General features: G+C 41.4%; 1 protein-coding gene across 3 annotated transcripts in view; it reads right to left on the bottom strand.

Moving 5' to 3' along the window:
* ZNRF1 (zinc and ring finger 1) overlaps positions 1–20,272 on the bottom strand; it is a 112,685-nt gene extending 92,413 nt beyond the window's left edge. For all 3 annotated transcript variants that reach the window (XM_019646447.1, XM_019646446.1, XM_019646445.1), the window contains exon 1: positions 19,292–20,272. In XM_019646447.1, the coding sequence (XP_019501992.1) occupies positions 19,292–19,715 (424 nt within the window). In that variant the 5' untranslated portion in view covers positions 19,716–20,272. The remainder of the gene's footprint in view (positions 1–19,291) is intronic.
* Positions 20,273–24,187: the final 3,915 nt, after the last annotated feature.

Raw genomic sequence — 24,187 nt, forward strand, 5'->3', positions numbered from 1 at the left:
TGAAGAACAAAAAAGGACAGCAACTTGTCTGTTCCCCTTCCCCAATTCCCCAATGCTGTTCCCCTCCCCCAATTCCCCAATAATATCTTTAAAAAAAAAAAGAAGGATTCTGAGTCCATGTAGAGTTCCATAATAACGAATTAAGTAAGTTTTAGCAATGTCTGCCATGGGCCAAGAACAAGGTCGGGGTCAGTGACTTTTCCCTCTGTGTAGCCTATTCGGGCAGGGGTCGTGTGACCCACATTGTTCCTATTCTTGGTCTATCTGGAGTCCAGTCACTGTGAAATGTTGCTATACTTGAAGAAGGTGTGGGTGTGTGTATGTTTCGGGGAGTATTTCTTTTCTTTAGAATCTTTAACTGTTCTATAGCAACTCAAAGGAGAATGAGATGGCAATTTAAGGGAGTGGAGAAAGATAATTTCATTACAAGGAATTTCCAGCCTGAGTTAAACTTCAAGTAATATGAACTTGGGTTGGTTTTCTCCAGTCAAATCATAAACCCAACTTCCCTATTCTCAGTTTAATCACAACTGCATAAAATCAGTATGCTCATGTAGTTAAGTTTTCTTCATCTTCCCCAAGGTTCATTCACCTTTCTACTTCACTGGCTTCCCCTCTTCCCATGTTACCAAATTATAGGTAAGGTTTGTGTTCACCATGTCACCCCATAAATCACTCTTAGAATGCAACACCCTCTCTGAATTCTCCATATACATAGATGGTGTAGAATGGCAGTTACGCCAGAGAGAGCCTTCTAGAGTCTGGGTATCAACAGGTTCACTTCATCCATTTTCTGAAACTACCCGTTCACCAATTCTCTATGTACTGTAAAATACTGTGGAAGTGTTCAGAACAGCACTGTCCAATAGAACTTTCTGCAATGATGGAAATGTTCTATATCTGTACTGTCCAATTATAGCAGTCACTAGCAATTTGTGGCTATTAAGCACTTGAAATGTGGCTTGTGTGACTCAGAAACTAAATTTTAAATAATTGTAATTTAAATAGCCACATGTGGCTAGTGGCTACTGTGTTGGACAGCCATCTAGAAGAGACCACATCGAGCCTCTTGAGAAACTGGAAAGCTCTAAAAGTTTATCCTGTAACTTCCCTCGGCATATCCTCAGTACAGAGGAAGAGCTAAGCCTTCTGTTGCCATAGAAACAGATCCTTGCCACAGCTGTGAGCTCCCAAGAGGTACAGTGCTGAAAGGTTTCCCGAAATGACTCAGGAGCTTCTCTTCCTCTGGGAGTAGAGAACAAAATGATGATGGGTTTCCAGCTTCCTGCCTCCCTGTTCATAGTGCTTGTTTGCTCAACAGTATAATGCCAGTAATACAGCTTCATGGAATTTTTGAGCAGGATGAGAAAAGAAAGCAGCTAGCCAATGCTACTTACATTCCCAAAGAGGAAAGCTAGAACCATGGAAACAAGGTGATTTACTCATTTTTTGTTTGTTTTTACACAATTGACAGCAATAAGGAACCAACTCACCAAGTCATTCCAAGGAATTTAAAATGTAGTTCAATAAAATATAAAAGTAAATGGGTGGGCGCCGGCTGAGTGGCTCAGTTGGTTAAGAGCTCGCTCAAGAGTTTGAGCTCTGAGCAACAGCGGTTCGAGTCAGCCCGAGCTGAGCAGCCGCTGAGCTGCCAACAGGTGGCAGGATGGCTCAGTTGGTGAGAGCACATGTTCCTAACAACAAGGTTGCAGGTTCGACTCCCGCATGGGATGGTGAGCTATGCCCACCCGCAACTAAGACTAAACATGGCACCTTGAGCTGAGCTGCCCTGATCTGCCGACAGGTGGCTGGATGGCTCAGTGGTTAGAGCATGCCTTCTTAGCAACAAGGTTTCCTGTTCAACTCCCAAATGGGATGGTTGGCTATGCCCACCCACAACTAAGATTGAACACAGCACCTTGAGCTGAGCGTCCGCGAACTGCAGACGGGCGGCAGGATGGCGACTGGACTTGGAACTGAGCTAGCTGTGCCCTCCACAACTAAGATTGAAGGACAACTTGGCTGTTCCCCTTCCCCAATTCCCTAACACTGTGGCCCTTCCCCAATTCCCCAATAAAAACCTTAAAAAAAAAAAAGTTGAAAACTGCAAAAGACTTTAAGAAACATGAAGGATAGAATAAAGACTAATAGATGACTTCAGGATTTCCGAAAGGAAAGATGGGAGAATAAAAGAAAGGCAAAATTTGAAATGATAAATGACTGAGAATTTCTCAGATGCTTTGAAAGATATATAATCTCAGATTCAAGGACAAATAGCAAGCAGGATAAATAAAAATAAATCAAAACCTGAACACATGACAGTAAAGTTGCAGAACACCAGTAAGAGAAGACAAGGCAGCTAGGGGAAAACAAACAGATCAACTTATAAGAGTTGAGAAGTAGGGACGGCTGAGTGGCTCAGGTGGTTAGAGCATGTGCTCTGAGCAACAGGGTTGCTGGTTCAGTTCCCACATGGGCCAGTGAGCTGCGCCCTCCGCAACTAGATTGAAGATAACGACTTGACTTGGAGCTGATGGGTCCTGGAAAAAACACATTGTTCCCCAATGAAGTTTAAAAAAAGAAAAATGTTTAAAAAAAACAAACAAAAGAGTTGAGAAGCAGACTTCTCAATTGCAATGTTAGAAGCCAGAAGATAATGGAATAGAATAACATCATCCAATTGCTGAGAAAAAAATAACTGCCAACCCAGATTTTTATATCCAGCTAAATAATCACTCAATGGTTATGATAAATAAAACACTTTTAGACAAACAAAAAAAGTTTAGTATTAATAGACTCTCACTGAAAAAAAATCTAGAGCCTACCTCTGGAAGAAGGAAATTTAACAGAAAGATGAATAAAGCATGATAAAAGGAACAGTAAGCAAAAAATTTGGTAAGCAGGTAGGGGAAACAAGCAGACTTTATCAAATAAGAAGAGCAACAACAAATTCTAGGGTATAAAAACAAAGTGGGATTACAATACTGAACCACAAATATGTATAAGACAAACTGTGGGTTCTTACATTATTTGGGAAAAGAGTAATGATACTGATTAAACTTTAGATTTTATTCAAGTATGTGGGCCAAAAGTTTAAGAGTACCCTCTAAAAGAACTGTAAGCTTCCAGATGGTGGGGAGTGAAGGGAGATAAAAATGGAGACATGCGATAAAGAAAACTCAAGCTAGGGCTGGCCGAGTGGCGCGTTGGTTAAGAACTGGGTTGGGATGCCAGAAGGCCCCGGTTTGGATCCCACATAGGAGGGCCAGTGACACTACACTCTACAGCTCAGATGCTGAACAACAGCTCAACCTGGAGCTGGGCTGCCATGAGTCACCAGCAACGGTGTGGGCTGCAGCCCCTGCTGCAGTGGTTGTCATGGGCTACCATGTGTAGCCAGCAGCTACGGTGTATAGCCAGCAGCCAGCGTGAGTGGCCAGCAGCCACCGTGAGCGGCCAGCAGCCGCAGTGAGCGGCCGTCCAGAAGCCGGCAACTGATCTGCCTCGCCCGGGAAGAGCGCAATGATGGTGCCAACTTGGGCCAGTGAAGCAACGTCCTCCACAACTAGACTGAAGAACAAAAGGACAGCAACTTGTCTGTTCCCCTTCCCCCGATTCCCCAGCGCTGTTCCCATCCCCCCAATTCCCCAATAAAAATCTTTTAAAAAAACAACAATTCTCTAGGAAGATATAAACAATTCTAAACAATTATGCACTTAAAAGAACTTCAAATTATATACAACAAAATTTGACAAAATTATAAAAAGAAGTTAGCAATTCCAGTCACAGAGATTCTAACATAGTTCCTTTCAAAAACTGGTCGATCAGGAACACCAAAATTTAGTAAGATATGAAATATTTGGACAACACAACTGATAAAGTTGATCTAGGATTATACAGAATCAAATCTCACCCAACTATCTTCTCAAGCACAAATGAAATATTTATGGAAACTGACTATGTAGTAGTATGCTACAAATCAAGTATCAATAAAAAACAAAAAAAATCAATATCAGACAGACTGCTCTGTGACTATAATGCAATTAAGTTGGAGGCCAACATAAATAATGTTTGAAAATTTCAAAATATATATGAATCAAATACTAGAAATTCGAAAATACCTAAAATCATGGGATCTAGTTCAAGAAGTGCTCAAAGAAAAATTCTAGAGCCTTAAATGCCTATATTAGAAAAGCAGACTGAAAAGTCAATAAGCATAGGGTCCATCTCAAGAAGTTAGAAAAACACAAAGTAAGCGTAAGGAAAGCAGAAGGAAAGATAAAATACAGTTAAGAGCAGAAAGTAACGAAATAGACGGGAAGAAAGGCAATTGACAAAATCAAAAGCTGGTCCTTTAAAAATAAACTAATAAAATAGAGCTCTGGCAAGACTTATCAAAAATAAAACAAACAAAAAAACCACACAAATAATATTAGGAATAAAAAGGGGGCATAATACAGAGATAGACACAGAGATTGCCTTGACATATTCCTTATCAAAACTGACACAATAAAAAACGTAAATAGGCCAAAAACATTGAAGAATTTGAATCACTAGATAAAAACCTACTCAGCAAAAAAAGTCCTAGGCCCAGATAGCTTTACAGGAGAATTTTACATATAAGTTCTACCAAGCATTCAAAGTACAGATATTTCCTATGTCTCTATCTGTTTCCTCTCTGTTCTGTGCTCCACAAGGCTAATAAGTCTGAACATAGTTCCCTCGCCTCCTAAACTTCTGCTAGGTTTGGCCAATGGGAAGCACCAGCAGGAGACTGGAGGACAAGATACCTGAGAGGTTATTACTTGGTTCTTTCTGTGCCTTGCCATGGTATGCAGTGGCTTCATTCTTCTATGTTAAGTCCACAGTTCTGTGAGACATGTCCTGGAGCTACGACTCTCACCGGGTTTGATAATGGCTCCCTCACCGAGGACTCCAAATCTACGAGTGGTAATAGCTTTCCATACTGTGGCCAGTCTCTGGGTGCTTCCCCCATTCACTATTAGTTCCTTTAATCCTGCCCACACCTTTGTAAACTGTCTCTTCAATTAAGTTTGATTCAATTACCTCTGTGAGTGTGCAATCTGTTTGCAGCCAGAATTCTAATATGCCATTATACAAACTCTTCCAGAAAAGAATGAACATCTATTCCTAAACTCCTTTTTAAAAGCTGCATTAATCTAAATAACAAGAGAATGACAGTATGAAAATAAAATTACGAGTGAAATTTCATAACATATATGCAGAAATCCCAGGTAGGATAGTAACACATTAGCGAGGGAAAATTTTGATAAAATAGCCATTTGTGATATTAATTTAACAAATTAAGAATAGAATGGAATACAAAATATATATGAAAAACATAAACACTTCCAATGCAAGAAGCACTCCCTTTAATATGAGGAAAACAAGGATACCCACGATTATAGATTCAAATAGACTTTTTACTGGAGGAACTAGCTAGAAATCTTAAAGTAAGAGAAGTGACACATTAGATGATTAACAAAAAAGTCATTATTTGCAGACACGATTCTCTTGGATTTTCTCTGTAGATGTTTCCCATTAAAACTATTAGACCTATAAGAGTCCAACAAGTCTGCTGGATATACTAGAAAACTGAAACAATTACAAAAAAATTTAAAGCTACTATTTACAGTAATAACCAAAAAACTATAAGGTACCTAGTGATAAATCTAATAAAATGGATTCAAGATCTTTTAAAAATTATAAAGCTTTCACCAAAGACAATAATTAATAGTGAGGTTACATTTACTGATCACTTACTATCTGATGGACACTGTTTTGAGTGATGTGGATATGCCTAGAAACTCATTTAATTCATAAAAGAGTCCTGTATGATACATATAATTATGATTAGCCTTATATTAGAGGTAAAGCAATTAAGGCACAAGATTAAGTCACTTATTCAAGGTTCCAAACTACACATCAGCAACACTGGGATTCAAATCTAAGGCAGTCTGATTCTGAGCCTGCAACCTTAACCACTGCCACACACTGCCTCTCCCAAGGCGGGAGGAGGGGATGTCCCATTCCTCCCATGAAGGCACCTCTGGCTCGGCCAAGCCAAGCCTCCATTCTCAAGTCATGCTTAGCCAGACTTGACCTGAATTCTTTAGCCTACAGCTGGGAGAAGACTCTCAATTGAAGAACAAGAAACCTGTCTTTCAACAGATGGGATCGGATCACAAACCTTGGGCAGGGGTTGGGACTGAATCTACTTTAGTCCATATAAGGATACAGGAAACTGATGAAAGTAGATCTTGGTATTAGGCCTAGCCACTTCTTCAGACACCATGTCACTTTTAAGATCACGTGGTTTTCCCATTTCCAGGAGCGGATCAATGGAGATTACTCAGACTGGAGAAATTTCATTTCTTAAGACCTTAAGCTGCTCTGCAGAGTTAAGAACTAAATGGACATCAACTACTTATGTCTTTCTAATAATATTTGAGGATTCTGAGTGATGGATATGCAATATTTATTTTTGTAAACTTTGCAACTATTTTTATAAACTTTGCAACTTTTCTGTAAGTCTGAAATTACTTTAAAAAATTTTAAAACATAAAAATAAATCTATTCTTACATCTGTAAGTCCATTCCCATCATGTTCATAGGTAGATTCAATTTTATAGAGATGGTGCTTGAGAAATTCAATGAAATTCCAATAAACATCCTAATAGTTTTTTCCCCCATAGAAGTTGACAAAACTGTTTCTAAAATTTATCTGGAAGCAAAAAATGCCAAAAATAGCTAACCAGTTTTGCTGGTTTTATTGTTGTTGTCTGTAACATACAGAACTGTTTATTTTTCTATTTGCAATACAAAGACATAGGGAAATGTTATTGTTAGTGCAATATAGTAGGGGGGAAATTTGAAACTGCCCATTATGGTGGGTTTGCCAAAGGTCCTGTCATTAAGAATACCAGCTATAAACAGAGCAGTTCCTGGTACTTTGTACTTCATTTTGTTCCTTCTATCTGGATTCCCTTATTTGTCCCCAGAAAGTTCATTTAGACAACAGAGCTTTGAAAAAGAATAAATAACAAGATGAAAGGATTTGCCCTTCTACACAGCAAGACAAAACTACAGTAATTAAGAAAGTATTAACAGAAGGATAGACAAATTGACCAATGGAACAGAAAAAAAGCCCAGGAACAAATCCATGCCTGGAAAGAAACTTAATATATGATAGAAATGGTTCTGCAAATCAGTAGGAAAAGACCTATCATTCCTCACTTGTTGCTAGGAGAGCTGGTTATTCATATAAAAAAAAGGGAAAATATACCCTTATCTTACCCCATTCAAACAATTTAATTCTCCAAGGATTAAGTACTTAAATATGAAAGGCCAAATTTAAAAACTTTTAGAAGAAAACATAAGATTATATCTTTATAACCTCAGGAAAAGAAAATCTTCCTTAAGACACAATACACACAAGTCATAAGGGAAAATACTGGAATATTCAATTACATTAAAATTGTTAACCATAAGAAATCACAAAGAGAATAAAGAGATAATCCACAAACTGGGAGAAATACATCTGTATTACATATGACAAAGAATTATCTGGAAACAAAACGAAACAAATACACAAATTCATACAAACTAGTAAGTGTGAACCATCCAATATAAATATGGGTAAAAGGCACAAACAAGTATTTCATAGAAGAGAAAACATGATTAAATATACAATATTAATGTATTAATTATATGTAAATAGTATATCATCAAATATATAAATAACAACATCACAATGATATGCCATCTCACACCCACCAGAGCTTGACAAAATTAAACTATGCCAATATGAAGTTTTGGCAAGGACGTGCAACAACTGAAAATATGCTATTTGGGGAGTGTAAATAGGTACAAGCACATTGGAGAGCTACTGGGCAATATTTAATTAAGAGTTGAAGATATATATAGACCCTATGACCCAGCTATTTCAAGACTAAGGATATACCCTAGAAAAACTCTCATTCAAGTAATGTAAGGGAACAGAAAAAATTCTCAAAGCAAGTGAAAATAACTTTAATATCCATTGATAAGAGAAGGGATCCACAATGGTGATATTTGTGTTATATTCATACAATGGAGTACAGCAAGTGAAAAGGAATGTGTTAGAACAGTAAGTAGTACAATGGATTTACAGAGCCATTTTGAGGTATATACATATAAGGATACGAAAGGGTAGAGACATTATGATAAGAGTTTATATAAATTAAATAAATACTGTTTTGGATAGTAACATGAAGTAAAAGTATGAACATACATAGGATGATAAACAGGAGTCCGGGCAGAGGTTACCTTGGGGAAGTTGGAAAATGGAAATTGGCAGGGTACATACAATTACATCTGTAATGTTTTATTTATTAATCTGCTTGGTAGATAAAGTACATTATCTCTTTTGAATGCCTGAAATAGTTCACTTTTTGAAAAGATTCCAAGAGACCAGAGCTGCTATTCAGAGTCACACCACTATTTGATTTCCTGAAATGTGCAAGTGAAACTAAAATCGAAATAGCACAAACCCCTATGACTTTCCCATTTTGCAATCACAGCACTGAAACGTTAGGGTTCAACTAATAAAAGTGAACAGACAGGAAAAAGGAAGAGTCAGGCTCCAGCTTGGATCCTGACAGGACGTACCCTGAGGCCCCTAATGGAAGAAAGACAGGGAAGTAATTCCTGCTATTTTATAAAAGTCAGAATCACTTTTTCCTTAAGCATTTTGAAATCCTCAGGCAATAATAGATACTTTGTAATTCTGCCCTCAATTAAAAATGTTGAGCCTCTACTATATAACCTAAGAAAATTAGTCCTCTCAGAAAGGTTCCTACTGCTTGTTCCTTGTTTGAAAGAGTTGGTTCAAGTCATCTTTGAAGGATGTCTATAATCCTACAGGCCTGATACCAGCAAGGCCCAGTACCCTCCATTTCCGTGCTTGTGTCTTTTTCTCTATTAGCTATTGCTGGCTCTAAGGCATCAAACGCCGACTTCCTGTTCCTCTTTATTGAGCTTGAGAGACTTGGAACTGGTAAGAGGCTTTGAAGAAAAGTACAAAGCCAGGAAAACTGAGTGGAGACAGCTATGCTTTTCCAAAGGAAAGCAAATCTTAACACAGTTGTAGTAACCTTTCAGACTTTCCCCTGTCTGTAGCTTACATAAGCCAGTAGTTCAGACATGAGGACGGAAGAAGAACTAGCTGTAAGTCACTGAAGTTGGCAACCATCAAAACTCAGGTTTGAGCGGGCAGGGGTTGAGGATAGGCATTTTGGATGTTATCATAATCCTGGCTTGTTCTAATATCTCTAGCCATTTCCTTTTCACCATCCTACAAAGAAACTGACTGGCTGTGGGTGATGTGATCTCCTTGGGTGTCATTCTAAGTGCTTTATTAGACCTAAAAATCTTAAGAGCACAGATGACCTTGAATGAATCCTCTCTGTGTCAAGTAGTCCCATGGCCAGTGCCAAGTGCCATGCCACCATTTCACAATACGGAAAAAGAAGGCACTCTCATGACTCTTATATTCTCATCATTAGGTCCACAGGCATCCCTTAACCAGAAATATGATGCTTTTCCTCTAAATGACCTCAGGCCTTCTGACCCAAGGCCTCAGGCTTTACGATCCTATTACACTACAATGGTGTTTTAATGGATTGAGTTTGAAGGTTGAAACACCAATCTCATTGGTCATGCTATTCACTGAGCATAGGCCTCCCCCTTCTATTCTGCGGTCCTGCACTTTGAATTCAGGGCTCGCTGTCAGCGTGGAAAGCACCAGAGTTCTGATATGGCAGCCTCTGGTTATGTTCCACAGAGGGATTTATCATCCACAACCTACTCAAATCCTTCCCCCAACAGCTACCAAAAATTCCCCTGGTGAGAAATGCTATTATGAGAAGGAGTGGCTGATTTGTGACTCACACTGTTTCATTAAAAAGATTTTTTTTTTTCAAACAGATTTTCAGTAGAAGAATCCAAAGGTTTTCCAAAGCCACAGCAAACACAGAACAGCTCATACTATTTCTCAAAGGTCTGCCGTTTCATAGGAGATTCCTATACCTCAAAATACTGGAAATGCTTAGATTCCCTGTCCTTTTATGTTGCGTTTAGCCTCTGGGCTGACAGGGGAGGCAGGAAAGAGATCAATTAAACACAGCTAACCTGACTGGGCTCATGAGATATTAAGATGGAAGGCAGCTGGTGTGCAAGCCAGCCTTCATCACAGGTCTTAGCCTTGCCATAGTTCTCCAGGTTGACTGGCTGCAATGGCATGAATGTTCGGCCATATCTGACCAGGATTGAGGAAATCTAACAGCATATGGTATACATGGGTATTTGGTAATGCTTGTTACAGTAGGGAGTAGTGTTTTCAAAAGTTTCTTTGAAAAGCTGATTTAGATGATATTATACTTTAGAGAATTTTAAATGTGTAAATGATCTAAATAGAACAAAATTACAGAAAGTTCATTTGTATTTATGGTAGACCAAGTACTTTATTGGTTTGGGTTGGAATCTCAAGGACTTCCTCAAATCTTTGTAGGATTCCCAGGGTACTTGGGCAGGCATCAGGATGAAAGAATCCTAATAGCTCTTTCTAAGGAAAAGCACTATTCTCAGTAGGAAAAATGGGTATTTCGGGGAAACAAATGAAAAGATCTCCAAAGAGCTGTAAAATGTAGGTAGAATGACCAAACCAGTTGGGATCTAAGGTCTTGGGTTCCTCCTCCTACCTCTGTCCTAGATCATCTGGGTGACTTCAGATTTAAGCTTCTCCCACATGCTAACAAATTAACTTTGACCTTAAATGATACTGCAGAGGTGACTAATTTCAGAACAAGCCTTTGTGAAGCATGGCTTACTTACCTATACTTTGAGAACCAAAGGGACTACCAACAAGAAAACTGGAGCCATGCTATGACAAGTCTAATTCACTATGATCAAGATGACTGCATATTCCTAAATGTAAGCTGAGGCTTCTCCAAAAATTATCCTTCAGGAATTAAGGTATCACCTTAAAGCCAAAGTCTGCATAAAGTCTCTCAGCCTGGAGCATTTTTTTCAGTTCTTTACTTCGGGTAAAAAAAAAAAAATACTCAAATGTAACACAGATTTAATCATTATTCCAGAGGGAATGACATTTCAGTCACCAGTGTTGGCTATCATAAACAAGGCTTTAAAAATTACTGAAAACCACACTAAAGTGTCAATGTTGTGGAGCTCAGAGGCATACACTTACAAGACCAAGGAAAACTGTTCCTTACAGTTCCTTATGGGCATTTGTGGCTGGGGATAAATTTTATGGAGACAGATAACAAAAATGGTGGATCATACTTCTAGAAAGCAGTGCTCAATGACTAGAAAGAAAAGTGGCTCTATGAATAACAAAGATACTGAAGTCAAAGACACACATGAAGAGTTTGAAAAACAGTTTTTCTTTTGATATTCTCATTGAGAAGATAGTGGACCACTTGTATTAGGACATATGAGGAATTTCTTAGTAGGCACTTAACTGGAACCACTAAGAAAAGATCACCTGCCCCAGCCCAGAACTAAGGTTTTTGAAAGAATGAATAGTGTGAGTGAAGAGTAGAGAGGAAATATCCACTTAGCAGCCTCTTGGACAAAACTCTGAATTTGTTTATTCCACAGAGGACCTGATGAAGAAGGTAAAATCTTCCAGAAACTGCAATATTCAGTCTTCAGGGGTGAGGAAGCAAGGATTCTTAGCAAAGTACATAGAAAAGGGGTTCTACGGAAACTTCACAGGGGGATCTGATCATAAATTCCTAACTGGGCAGGTCATGGTGGGTAGTCATGCCAGGTATATAATTTCTTAAGCAAAAAGGTTTATCTTTGCCTGAAGCAAGCCCTGTCCGTTGTTTCTGTGCATCTAGTTTAAGCATCTTTGAAATAAGGGTAACCACCCTCAAGACAGCACATAATCTTGTTAACTATCCTGTGATTGGATCCCTACCTTGCTCTCTCCCACCTTCCTGTAATCTTCCTTAGTTTCCTACTTGATTCCAAATGAATAAAAGAAGCTGCAAACTGGTTTCTTGGAAGCATTTATCTCACTCTGTTGAGATCCTGCTTCCAGGCATATCCTGTTTGGCTCAAATAAACTTTTATAAAAATTCTTTACAGGTTTAAATGTTCTTACGTCAATAGAAAGAACAAAGTAATGCACTCAATAAATACCAGTTGAATAAATGACTGTCTCAGCTCTACCGATCTCCACACCCATACACAAAGTCTCATACTTGTGGGTCAGTAAGAGAAAAGCGGAGAGGTATTTTGTCCATTTAAAATCTGGATTCATGCTAAAATCTTGACTTGTCTAGCTATTGGCTAGGGATACATAGAAGAGGGTATCACTCAGTAAGCCCTTCTATAGCACAAGCAGACAATGGCAGCTGTGCCTTAGGAGAAAACCTGGGAGAAGACAAGCACAGAAAGAAAGGGGACACTGCCACAATTAATTGGAGCAACTTCAGTTCTCAGAACGGAGGCAGTAGGCAGATTGGCTTGGGCCTATCTGTAGGAGAAAAATGCTTAGTTCCAGGCAAAAGAAAACATCAAATAATGAACAATGCTTTTCTGGGTGAATCTACCCTCTGGGAGCAAATGAAAAGATTTGTATGGATCCTGCTTAGTAAGTGTCTGCCTGGTTTAGTAATATTAAAAATAACGCTAATGAATGCACCAAAAAGGCATTCCGAGTTCTTCCTGTGTAGGGAGAGAAAAGCTACATCCATGGTAGAGCTGAGATTCAGATACAGATGGCCTTCTGACTACATTTTCAGAATCATTTGTTACAAATTCAGATTCTTGGGTCTCTCGGCTCTACTGAATTCTGGGAGCACAGTTTAGTCATCTGCATTGTTAACCAGACCTCTAGAGAATACTGGGCAGAGTCAAGTTTGAAAACCTTTTGAACCTTTCACAGAAATCAGGAGAGCTCTTCTTTGCCTCTTTATTATAGATCCAAGAGTCCATTATAAATTCTTATAACACCTCCTCTAACTTCACATTTACAGGGACCCAGTGAATTCCCCCTTCCTCTTTATTCCCAACAAAGGAAGATGGTCCTCTCAATTCTAACAGCTCCTGGGAGTTCTCACCGTAAACAGTCTCAACAGTCTAGAAACTACCCCAGATGCTGCTTTGAGGTTACTTGGTTCTTTATTTGCTTCATACTTGAGGGTTGTTCTTGAGGTTATTAATTCATACCCACAATTCACTCCTTAGCCATTCAGCATATCAAAATCAGGAACCAAACTGCTGGATTCAAGGATAAAACTGGGGGCTTATGAGAACCTAACATTCAGAACTGAAAAGTGCTGGGTCTATGAAGTCCTTTCTCATACTCAAGCCTGTACCCAACCAGTAATCACTAAGAACATTTTGATTCATACTAGACCATGACAGAGCTTGGAAAAGAAACAGAATGAAATTTATACTCATCCATCACTCTAAAAGACTGGATTTAAGATTTAGGTTCCAGGTTAAGTTCAAGATTCTAGTACCACCACCTCAGGGACCCACTGTCATTAAAAACACCCCTATTTAGTAGGACCAGGACCCATTTAAGTTATCATCACTTCCCTGTGAGGTTTTTTCCAGTTTTGAAACTATCAAAATTGAAATTTAGTTTTAGAATTGGGTTTACTATAAAATATTAGTGCCCAATAAGCTTGGGCTGAATATCCCATTTGTAAAATATAAAGCATGTTCCCTTTCCCAAAAGGAACTAGAATTGCATTTCTTTGGTTAAGAGTGGCCTGGTTCAAAGTATTCCTTGTGACATATTTGGGGTGTGTCTTTGTTTAGTAGCAAAATGTATACATCCCATAAAACAAACACTTTTAAGAGTGAAGCCACCGTTTCTTGCAACACCTTTCACACCAAAATGAGGAAGAATTAACTGTGACCTTTAAGAAACTACCTTCTCCTCAAGGGAACTTTTTTATTTTTATTGAAAATTAAGTCCTCATGGTTAGAGAACTAAAAACTCTGCTTTAAAAAAAAATATCTTCATTAAGAATAGAACTTCTGCAGGGCAGGGGACCCATCATGCTCTTTGGAGACCCCAGAATGCTTTTCCTTTTCCAGAAACCATGTAAAGGACCTCTAGCACACGTATGTAATGGTGAGGCACAAAGAGGCTTTCTGATCCACTCCAATGGAGTTGGCAATTCTCCCTAATTATTTAAGAACAGAGAAAATTAAATCACTTGAGTACCCTAGAGTGACAGCAAAACAGAACCCATGAGATAGCCTGCTAGCATGTTTAAAGACTTATGAAAAGTCACATTTTATCTGCCCCAGTTGATACCTTGGTGACAACAGAGAACAGTTTAGATTTTTCTGAATATGCACGTGTATACACACATATGACTAACGAATTGGAGTGAAACCCTCAATGACCAGCCACTTTTTAGTAGGACCCAGAATACAGGCAACCTCTTCCTTCCAACAGGTAGATCTTCTGCTTCTTCCCTACATCTAGAAATCCATATTCTGAGATAAAAAGGATACTATTAGGAGTTAAACACCTTACAGCAAAACTTGCATTTTAATATAAAAAGGGACGCTCTAACTCCGATCCTATAAAGCAGCTCTTCTCAATGGCATTCATTATTACTACTGGTCCATCAGTGTAGGTCAGATTTCAGTAGAGAGCACTACCTTCCATTTTGGGGAAATAGTTCACAGTTCTAAATCTCTCTGCCCAGCTAATTCTAAGGAGATGAAAGAATGCAGAGAACTACAGGAAAAGTGTCTCTATAGGAACACCACTTTCCATTTGTATGTTATTTGGCTTTTCTAAACACTATCTCAGGAGACCCAGCAAGATAAGCAGGACAGGTACTATCTCCATCATATAGGTAAAAAAAAAAAAAAGGTGACTCAGGCTAAATGACTCACTTGCCCAAGGCTACAAATCAGGTAGTTAATTAGTAGCCCAACTAGGAGATGAGCCTAGTCCTCTGACTCACAGGCTAGTGCAATTTCCAGGATCTTAGCAAGCTTCCTGATGTTTTAGGATGAGAGGTAGTAGAATAGTGTAATGGTTAAGAGCCCAGGTTCTGCCGCTTGTCGACCTGCATTCCAATCCCAGCTCCACAACCTATTAGCTATCTGACCTGTGTAGGTTCCTTAACCTCCCTCTAAACCTCAGTTTCCTCACCTGTAAAATGAGAATAAAAAGTCTTACCTCATAGAGTTATGATGATTAGACGATGGACACAAGACAATCAAATTCATTCACCCAACAAGTATTTGTGCCAGGCACACACAATGCAAGGGTTATAATAATGATCATGAGGCACAATCCTGCACTCATGGAGCTCAAAATTTACTCAAACTAAACAGAAAAAGTAAGCAGATAAATAAAATACTTATATGGCCGGCCGAGTGGCGTGTTGTGTAAGAATTGGCTTGGGACACCAGCTCTGAGCAGCAGGGTCCCGGTTCGGATCCCACATGAGGGCCAGTGACGCTGCACCCTCTACAGCTAAGATGGTGAACAACAGCTCGACTTGGAGCTGGGCTGCCATGAGTCGCCAGCGACAGCGTAGGCTGCAGCCCCTGCTGCAGTGGGCTGCCGTGAGCTACCACGAGTGGCTGGCAGCCAGCATGAGTGGCTGGCAGCCAGCGTGAGCTGCCAAGAGCCACTGTGAGTGGCCGTCCAGGGGCCGGTGACCGATCTGCCTCACCCGGAAAGAGCGCAATGATAATACCAACATGGGCCAGTGAAGCAACGTCTTCCACAACTAGACTGAAGAACAGAAAGGCAGCAACTTGTCTGTTCCTATTCCCCGATTCCCCAATAAAATCTTTAAAAATAATAAATAAAATAAAATAAAATATTTATAAAGTATAAGTGCTATTAAGGTTAACAGGTGAGTGACTGGAGAAATTAATCGGAGGGAGACAGTCTTAAGAGTGGACTCTGAGGAGAAATTTAAGTTGAACCCTAAAGGATCAGAAAGAGTTATACATGTACAGAATAAAAGGAAAAGCATTCCAGGCATAGGGAACAGGGCATGAGAGGGTCACAGACCAAGAAAGTGTAGGAACCAAGAGAAGACAAATGTGACTGCTGTGTATCCTCATAGGATTTGGGAAACAACCTTTACAGGCTGGCTGCCGAGGATTACACATCTATTTTTAAAATAACAAAGATGAGGCTCAAGAGAGGAGATGTGTCTCGCCCAAGGTCACAGATACTTATAGAAAGAGCTGGGACCCCAGGATTCTACCTCCTGATACATCAACTCACTCCCTTTAAGGAAGCCTCCTGCACACTGAACTCCCTCATTTATTTCACTGACAACTATTTTCTGTTCCCATGAAGAGTTCCAAAGCACCTGGAAAACACAAGCAAGAGCATGGCATCAACTTCCAGGCATCTATCTAGTCAACTGTGCACCAAAATCCTTATCTTTCTACTTTCACAACACAAGAGCAAAAACTGTTCAGACCTTACTCAAAGGCTCCAACATAGAAAAATGAGTTTCTCTTCTTATAGCAATGAATAAGAGAGGGAAGGGTTGTTCTGGGAGGAAGATCCCTTGGCCTGTTCAGAAAGGTAGACAGACCCACCACTGCAGAAGAGCAGAAATATGAAAGTTCATCTCAAATGAACTGCATAGGAAAAACTAATTACAGTAATACCTTGGTTTGCAAGCATAATTCGTTCCAGAAACAAACTACTTGTATTGCAAGACATTGCTCGTTTATCACGTTAAAATGTATTAGAAATGTTTGCTCGTCTTGCAGAACACTCGCAAACCAAGTTACTCGCAATCCAAGGCTTTACTGTACTTTAACTGAATAAAAGAACAAATTCTTAAAGCAGTAGTTCTCAATCAAGGGGGTATCCCCCTCCCCCACCAAGAGCATTCACAAATTTGTAAGGGCATTTAGTGGTGAGGGCCAGGTACACTCAATGTATTGTAAAAGGACAGGATGGTCCTATACAGAATGTTATTACCAGGCTGGCCAAGGGGCGTGTTGGTTAAGAATTGGCTTGGGACGCCAGCTCTGAGCAGCAGGGCCCCAGTTCAGATCCCACATGAGGGCCAGTGATGCTGCGCCCTCTACTGCTAAGATGGTGAATAACAGCTTGACCTGGAGCTGGGCTGCCATGAGCCGCTGGCGACCGCATAGGTGGCAGTGGGCTGCCGTGAGCTGCCGTGAGCTGTCGTAAGCTACTGTAAGCAGCCGTCCAATGGCAAGGGAGAGACTGCCTCAGCCAAGAAGAGCGCAATGATCACAATACCAACATGGGCCAGTGAAGCGACGTCCTCCACAACTAGACTGAAGAACAAAAGGACAGCACTTGTCTGTTCTCTTTCCTGGATTCCCCAACGCTGTTCCCCTCCCCCAATTCCCTAATAAAATCTTTTTAAAAAAAGTTATTACTCAAAATATTAATAGCAGCCCCCAACACATGCTTTAATATTAATAATCCCTTAAGGGATTAATATTCTCCAACTTTTCCTGTATTCCCATGATTCAGTGGCTATTAAGTGCTATTGGCTCCCTCCTGTTAATCTCTCCAGTCAGTCACCTGTTACCTTAATAGCACACTTCCTACCCTCACCATAACTGGATGAAGAAAAAAAAAATTTAAACTATGGCTTCACAGCTGCAGAATCTGAAATTTTGGAATTAAATTGTAAGATCACAACTCCAGCATGAAGCCTGGTGGTAGAATAAGGAAAAAGAAGTTTCTAGTAAGAGACAGGCAAGAAATTTTAGCAAACCGGAAACTCCTTCCCAGACAAGCCTCTATAGGATTATATTTATCTTGCAACACACAAAATTCTGTGATTTTAGAGAACCCTCTCATAGTGCTTTTCAGTTAAAATCAGATACTAATGGCAGTTCTTTCAAAAATTTAACCACAATCATCTCACAAATTTAGCTGACTCTTTCTAGACCAAATTTCATAAAAAAGATTATTAATTTCAAAATGACTAAAGCTGATCAAATGTCTAAAAGTGCCAAAGGCAGTCATGCCTTGCATCTCATTCAGGGCAGAGTCTGGTGCAGGTCAGAGACTCTCCAATGATATCCAGAGGCTTGTTTAGGGATTAAAATACCACCCTGGCAATTCAAAAGCCACTTTCAAGTGTTACCTGAAATCAGTCACTTATTCCCCTCCTCCCCAAAAATAATTATTTCACAAATTAAAGTTGATAGGATTGAAAACAAATCCAGACTATTTCCAGAAATAAAAGCCAATTAGTAAATAGTGGCCCCACACCCCTTTTGACCAATTTTCCAGAAGCTTAACCTGGCCTCTAGGGTTAGCTGAGCAGACAGACCTGTTTTCCTCCAGGAGCTCCTGCCAGTCAAGAGCCTGGGAAATCCTCCTCCAGCTTTTTGCTGGCCTGTCACCAGAAGTTCACAACGTGAATTCCTCCCCATCCTTTGAATCCTCCTCTTCCCCTGTCAAGTACCAACAGCCTGGCAATACAATCCCACCTCTCCCTCACAAAAAAAAAGATGCAAATTACCAGGAAGACCAAGCTCAGCATGAAGAGGAAGAAAAAAGATGGAGGGATGTGAGAGTCACTGAGCCAAGCTTACTGCATGCAGCACGGGCAACCAGAACCCTAGTCTTGCAAAGCCTTGGAGGGAGGCTCCCTGGCTGGGCCCTTCATCAGCAGGCCACACCTGTCTATAACAACAGCCTGCTGGCTGCTCCATTTTCAACAATTCAAACATCTCTCCAGCAGGGTGGCAAAATTGAGCACCCCTCTCTCCCAGCAAGAGTGTGAGCCCTAATCCAACCACCACTTGCCCCCAATTTTATTTCTTTTCACACTCTTTGTTTGGGAGACAACCGCTTGGTCAAATTGGATCTCCTCTCTGTAAAGGTGAAGTAGGCACAATGCTGCAGTGACAGAAAGGAAGCACCAAGGCCGACCTGCTATAAGCCAGGCCAGATTTCTTCTCTGAAGATGGTAATGCCAATAAGTGGGACTTCAATAAGCAGGTTTCACTCTCCACAAGTGAACCAACGCCTGAAGTCTTAAAATGCCCGGCTCCGCAGCCTCGCAGAAAGCCTCTTTTCTGGGGGGTCGGTATCCCTATCTTCCCCTGACTTGGGGAACCCAAGGAAGGCAGACAGATCCAGGTCGTGCACTCCACATCCAAACCTTAACACGCGCGCCAAGGTTTGAGCGCCCAAGTGCGCCCTCCCTTGCACTCCACCCTCCGAGGCCTCCACCACCCGCGGACTCACCACTGTGCGAGCTGAACCACCTGGGTGCGATGTGCAGAGGTAGAGCATCCGCCAGCGAGGCTCGGGAGCCCAGGTACAGCATCCCGTCTCTATGGTGACCGCCGCCCGTCTCCTGGTAACCATTGCCATGGGCATAGGTGGACTCAGACGCGGACCCTCCGCCGCCCGGCGCCCTCTCGGAGTCGCCGGTCCCCCGGGAGGCGGGGGTGTAGAGGCCAAAGGGTACCCCTCCGGCCGTGCTGGGGTCCATGCCCATGCCCGCCACTGAGCTGACCGAGCGGCTGCGCAGCCCCATGGCCCCGCCACCCGCCCGGTAGTGCCCAAAGTGGGGCGCCCCTCCCGGCGGAGGCACGGCGCTGTCATCGGTGGAGACCCCCGAGAAGGGGCCCCGGGAACGGGCCGCCGTGCTTTGCTTGCCCCCCATGCTCGCCCGGGCCCCGGTGGGGCGGGAACCTGGAGGCCGAGACCCTCCCCCACTTCTCAGCAGCGGGTGGAGGGCTGGGCGAGCATAAAGGGGGAGGGAGTCAAAAAGGAGACCGGGAGAGGAAAAAAGGGGGAAAAAGAAAAGAAAATCCGCGGGGCGGAAGAGGAAGGCGGGCGGGGATCCCAAACTAAGAATTTAAAACGATCCAAGCCACACGCATGTTTCCCCTCAAGGTCCAAAGAGGCGCAGTCCGGCGCGGGCTCGGCGCGCCACAGGCCGCCCCCGGGCTCCCGAAAGCCGGGGGAGCCGCAGGGAAGGAGGGAGGGGGGCGGCAAGCGAGCGCGAGGAGGCGCCGAAGGAGGCCGCCCGCCCGACAGGAGGAAGCGGAGGAGGGCTGGGGGCGCCGGGCGCGTCCCCCGCCTCAGGACGCCACGACCATGGACGGCGGCCCGGACCCCTTCAGGCCTCGGGCGAGCTGCAGCGCTGGGCGGCCAGGCCGAGCTCAGGAAACCGTGGTCGCGTCGCGTCGCGCTCTCGCACCAGCCGCCACCGACCCCGCCAGCTTAACCCCTTCGCGGCCCCTGCGGCCAGCTGCTGACGCCCTGGAGGCCCCCACCTACACAGCCCCCGCGGCCCTGTGACCTGAGTGGCCTGAGGCTCAGGGTATCACGAACAGAAGCAACGCGTTTTTCAAAGCAAGCACTCTTTAAGTCTCTCAGGGTGGCTAATAATTCTGGGGGAACCACCTATGGGGGAGGGGCGGCTATGGCCCAAATGGGTGGGAAGGAAACACAAGAAAGGCTGAAGATTTCTCAAAATGCCTACCTGGCTCTGAGGGTCACTAGTCAAGCTCAGCTCCCAACGCAAATTTGCCCCTACAGCACCCTCTGGTGGACGCGCTGTCCGTTCTTTCTGAGATTCCCCATCCAAGGACCCCTAAGATCAGGAAGCTTAGCATTTGGGGGACTTTTAGCTGTTTAGGGGTGAACAGTCAGTGCACTGGGGCACTTTTGATTTCGAATTTTGCTGACAATAGATCAGAACTTCCTATTAGGGGTTTAAGTGAATAAGTAGATACCTTAGCTAAAATGTGATCCTGAAAAGCATTAGTTGTACCATAAAAGGTAAAAAGATATGAACATGGAAATGGAATAATACAGCTAGAACTAGTGATTTTAGAAACACCCTAATTCAAGGTGAGTCCCCTGCTTAGTTTACCTTTTATCCTGGCATGCACTACCGGACGTGTGACACAGTGAGTACTCAAATATTTGTTGACCAAATCTACTTTTTGCAATATGTCCCTCTCACATATTCTCATTCATTCATTCATTCACTATTTTTCAAGAACTGAGTGCTGGCTATGAGCATCGCCCAGTCCCTGGCCTAACTGGCTTCCAAATCAAGGAGCCAAAAGCAGTGTGGACAAAAAAGGGGCGCTGTAATACATCTAATAAAAAGTAACCTCACAGGGTGATCTGATCATAAATTCTTAAATGGGCAAGTTATGGTGGGTAGTCACACCCCAAGAATATAATTTTTTAGTAAATGGTTTATCTTTTCCTTAAGCAAGTCTTGTCCAATTGTTTCTGTGCATCTACATTATGACACCTTTGAAATATTCTTTTTCAGACCCCTTGAAGGGAGCACACAACAAGGGAGCATATAACTTGTTAACTATGCTGTACTTTGCTCTCTCCCACCTTTATGTAATCTTCCTATGTTCCCCCCTTAATTCCAAATGTATAAAAAAAGTCGCAAAACTGCCATTTGTCTGGAGCATTTGAGAACTTCCTTCCCGACAATTGTCAGTTTGGCTCGAATTAACTCTTGGAAAAATTCTCTACAGGTTTGGACATTTCTTATGTTGACAAGGGTGTACAATATTAAAAGTAAACAAAACAAAACAAAAAAAGGGCTAGTCTGTCAGAGGTATTGATTGTCCCAGTAGACTAGCTTGGAAAAAAAAACAGGAAGAAGGCTATTTGCAAGTGTGAAGTGCTTGGGAGTGAGCAAAAAGGAAAAGGAGGTATTCTGTAGGAGAAATGAATATAGGAAAAACCAAAATGTTCCAATACCCAAGAAATTATCTGTAAGTGCCTAACTGAGGAATTTGTGCACACCTAAGATCCAAATGAGTGATCTGAAGAAAAACAAGAAAGTTTAAATTTAACCCAACTTTCTTCCTGAAGAATGACTATGGTAACAGAAGAGGGGTGGCTCAGTACTGTGCAGAAAAAAGAATACCAGGTCTCTTGATAGATCTCTATTGGGAAGATAAATACACAATCAATAAGTATTGTAACCATCTAACTAGCTTTTGATTTACCTATTCATTCAACACTTTTTTTAGTGTATTGAACAAAATACAACTATCCAATAAATGCCAGGCACTGTACTAGGTTCTGGAACACAGTGGTGAGCCAGACAAATGGAATCTGTGTTCTCATAGAGCTTCAGAAGAACTGCTTCATACCCACTACGATGGCTAAATCGAGAACAATAAAAAGTGTTACTAAGATGTGCAGAAATCAGAACCCTTATACCTTGCAGGTGGGAATGTAAAATGGTACACCCGCTGTGGAAAAGTCTGGCAGTTCCTCAAAAAAATTAAACAGAGTTATCATATTACCCAGCAATTCCACTCCTAGGTATATTTCCAAAAGAAATGAAAATATATGTCCACAGAAAAACTTGTACATGAATGGTTACAGCAGCATTATTCAAAACAGCTAAAAAGTGGAAACAACCAAAATGTTCATTAGCTGATGAATGGATAAAGCAAATATGGTCTATCCATACAATGGGCTATTATTATTCAGCCATAAAAAGAAATTAAGTGCTGATATGTGCTACAACATGGATGAACCTTGAAAACATTATACTAAGTAAAAGAAGCCAAACACTAAAGACCACATATTGTGTGATTCCAGTTATATGAAATGTGCAGAATAGGCAAATCCACTGAGCTAGAAAGGTTAATGGTTGCCAGGACCTGGGGTAGGGGAGAATGGAGAAAGACTGCTAATGGATTTCTTTTTTGGAGTGGTGAAAATATTCTGGAATTAGATAATAGCGATGGTTGTGCAACCTTGTGAATATACTAAAAAGCACTGAATTATACACTTCAAAGGGTCAATTTATGGTATATGAATTACAGTGCAAATATATGTATATGGTATTGAAGCTGGCAGTGACAATACAGATAAGCCTAGAACATGTAGTTGGCACTAAATAAATATTTGTCAAATAAATGAATGAATGACTACGTGCTATGAAAGTAAAACTATTGTGAGAATGAAAGAGCTTGGTGCCGATGGAAGGAGACAGGCATAAATACAGTGATTCTAAGCCAAGACCTTATTTAAAAAACAAAATATTAGGTTGCCGGAAAAGTCATGACACGTTTGCGACAGATGGCACTAGTTCATTTTTGGAAGTGCTAGAATCATTCGCATCTATGTTATTGCAATGTCATTTGACAGCTGACAGTGCTAGCTTCATTCTAAAAAAAATTGAGCGATTTGGTTGAGTTTTGGAGATTTTACAACAAGTTGAAGATGGAAGACCAAACTGTACATTTTTGCCATATTTTACTATTTTACTTCCATAAAGGGAAGAACGCACGTCAAGCTTGTGAAAAGTTGCATAAAGTTTATGGTGACAATGCTCTACGAGAACGTCAGTGCCAACGATGGTTCACGAAATTCCATGCTGGTGATTTTGATCTCAACGATGCTCCTCCATCAGGGAGGCCCACCGAGGTTGATGATGACAAAATAAAGACAATGATCAAGTCAAACCCATGTTACACGACAAGAGAGATTGCAGAAACATTGAACATCCATCACTCAAGCATTCATGACCACCTGAAGAAGCTGGAATACGTAAGCAAGCTAGATATTTGGGTTCCGCATGATCTCAAAGAAGTTCATTTGACGACGTGTATAAACATCTGCAATATGCTCATTAATGTGAGGAAAACGATCCTTTTTTGAAGTGACTGATAATTGGTGATGAGAAGTGGATTGTTTACAACAATGTGGTGCACAGTTTTGGTCCCGATGTGATGATTCGCCTCAAATGATAGCGAAAGCAGACATTCATCAGAGGAAGGTTATGCTCTCAGTGTGGTGGGATTTTAAAGGTGCCGTGTTTTTTTTAGCTCCTGCCAAAAAACCAAACTATCAATTTGAATGTATACTATCGGCAATTCGACAGTTTGAACGAATCCATCATCCAGAAATGTCCAGAGCTTGTTAATTGTAAAGGAGTTGTGTTCCATCGCGACAATGCGAGACCGCGCACAAGTTTGATCACCCATCAAAAATTATTGGAGATTGGATGGGATGTGTTGCCACACCCACCGTACTCGCCTGACCTTGCACCGGCAGACTTCCACTTGTTTCGCTCACTTCAGAATTCCTTGCATAGTATAATGTTTAATTCAGATGAGGCTGTAAATCAGCATC

The sequence above is a fragment of the Hipposideros armiger genome, unplaced genomic scaffold, assembly GCF_001890085.2.
Source record: "Hipposideros armiger isolate ML-2016 unplaced genomic scaffold, ASM189008v1 scaffold_102, whole genome shotgun sequence".
Taxonomy (NCBI): domain Eukaryota; kingdom Metazoa; phylum Chordata; class Mammalia; order Chiroptera; family Hipposideridae; genus Hipposideros; species Hipposideros armiger.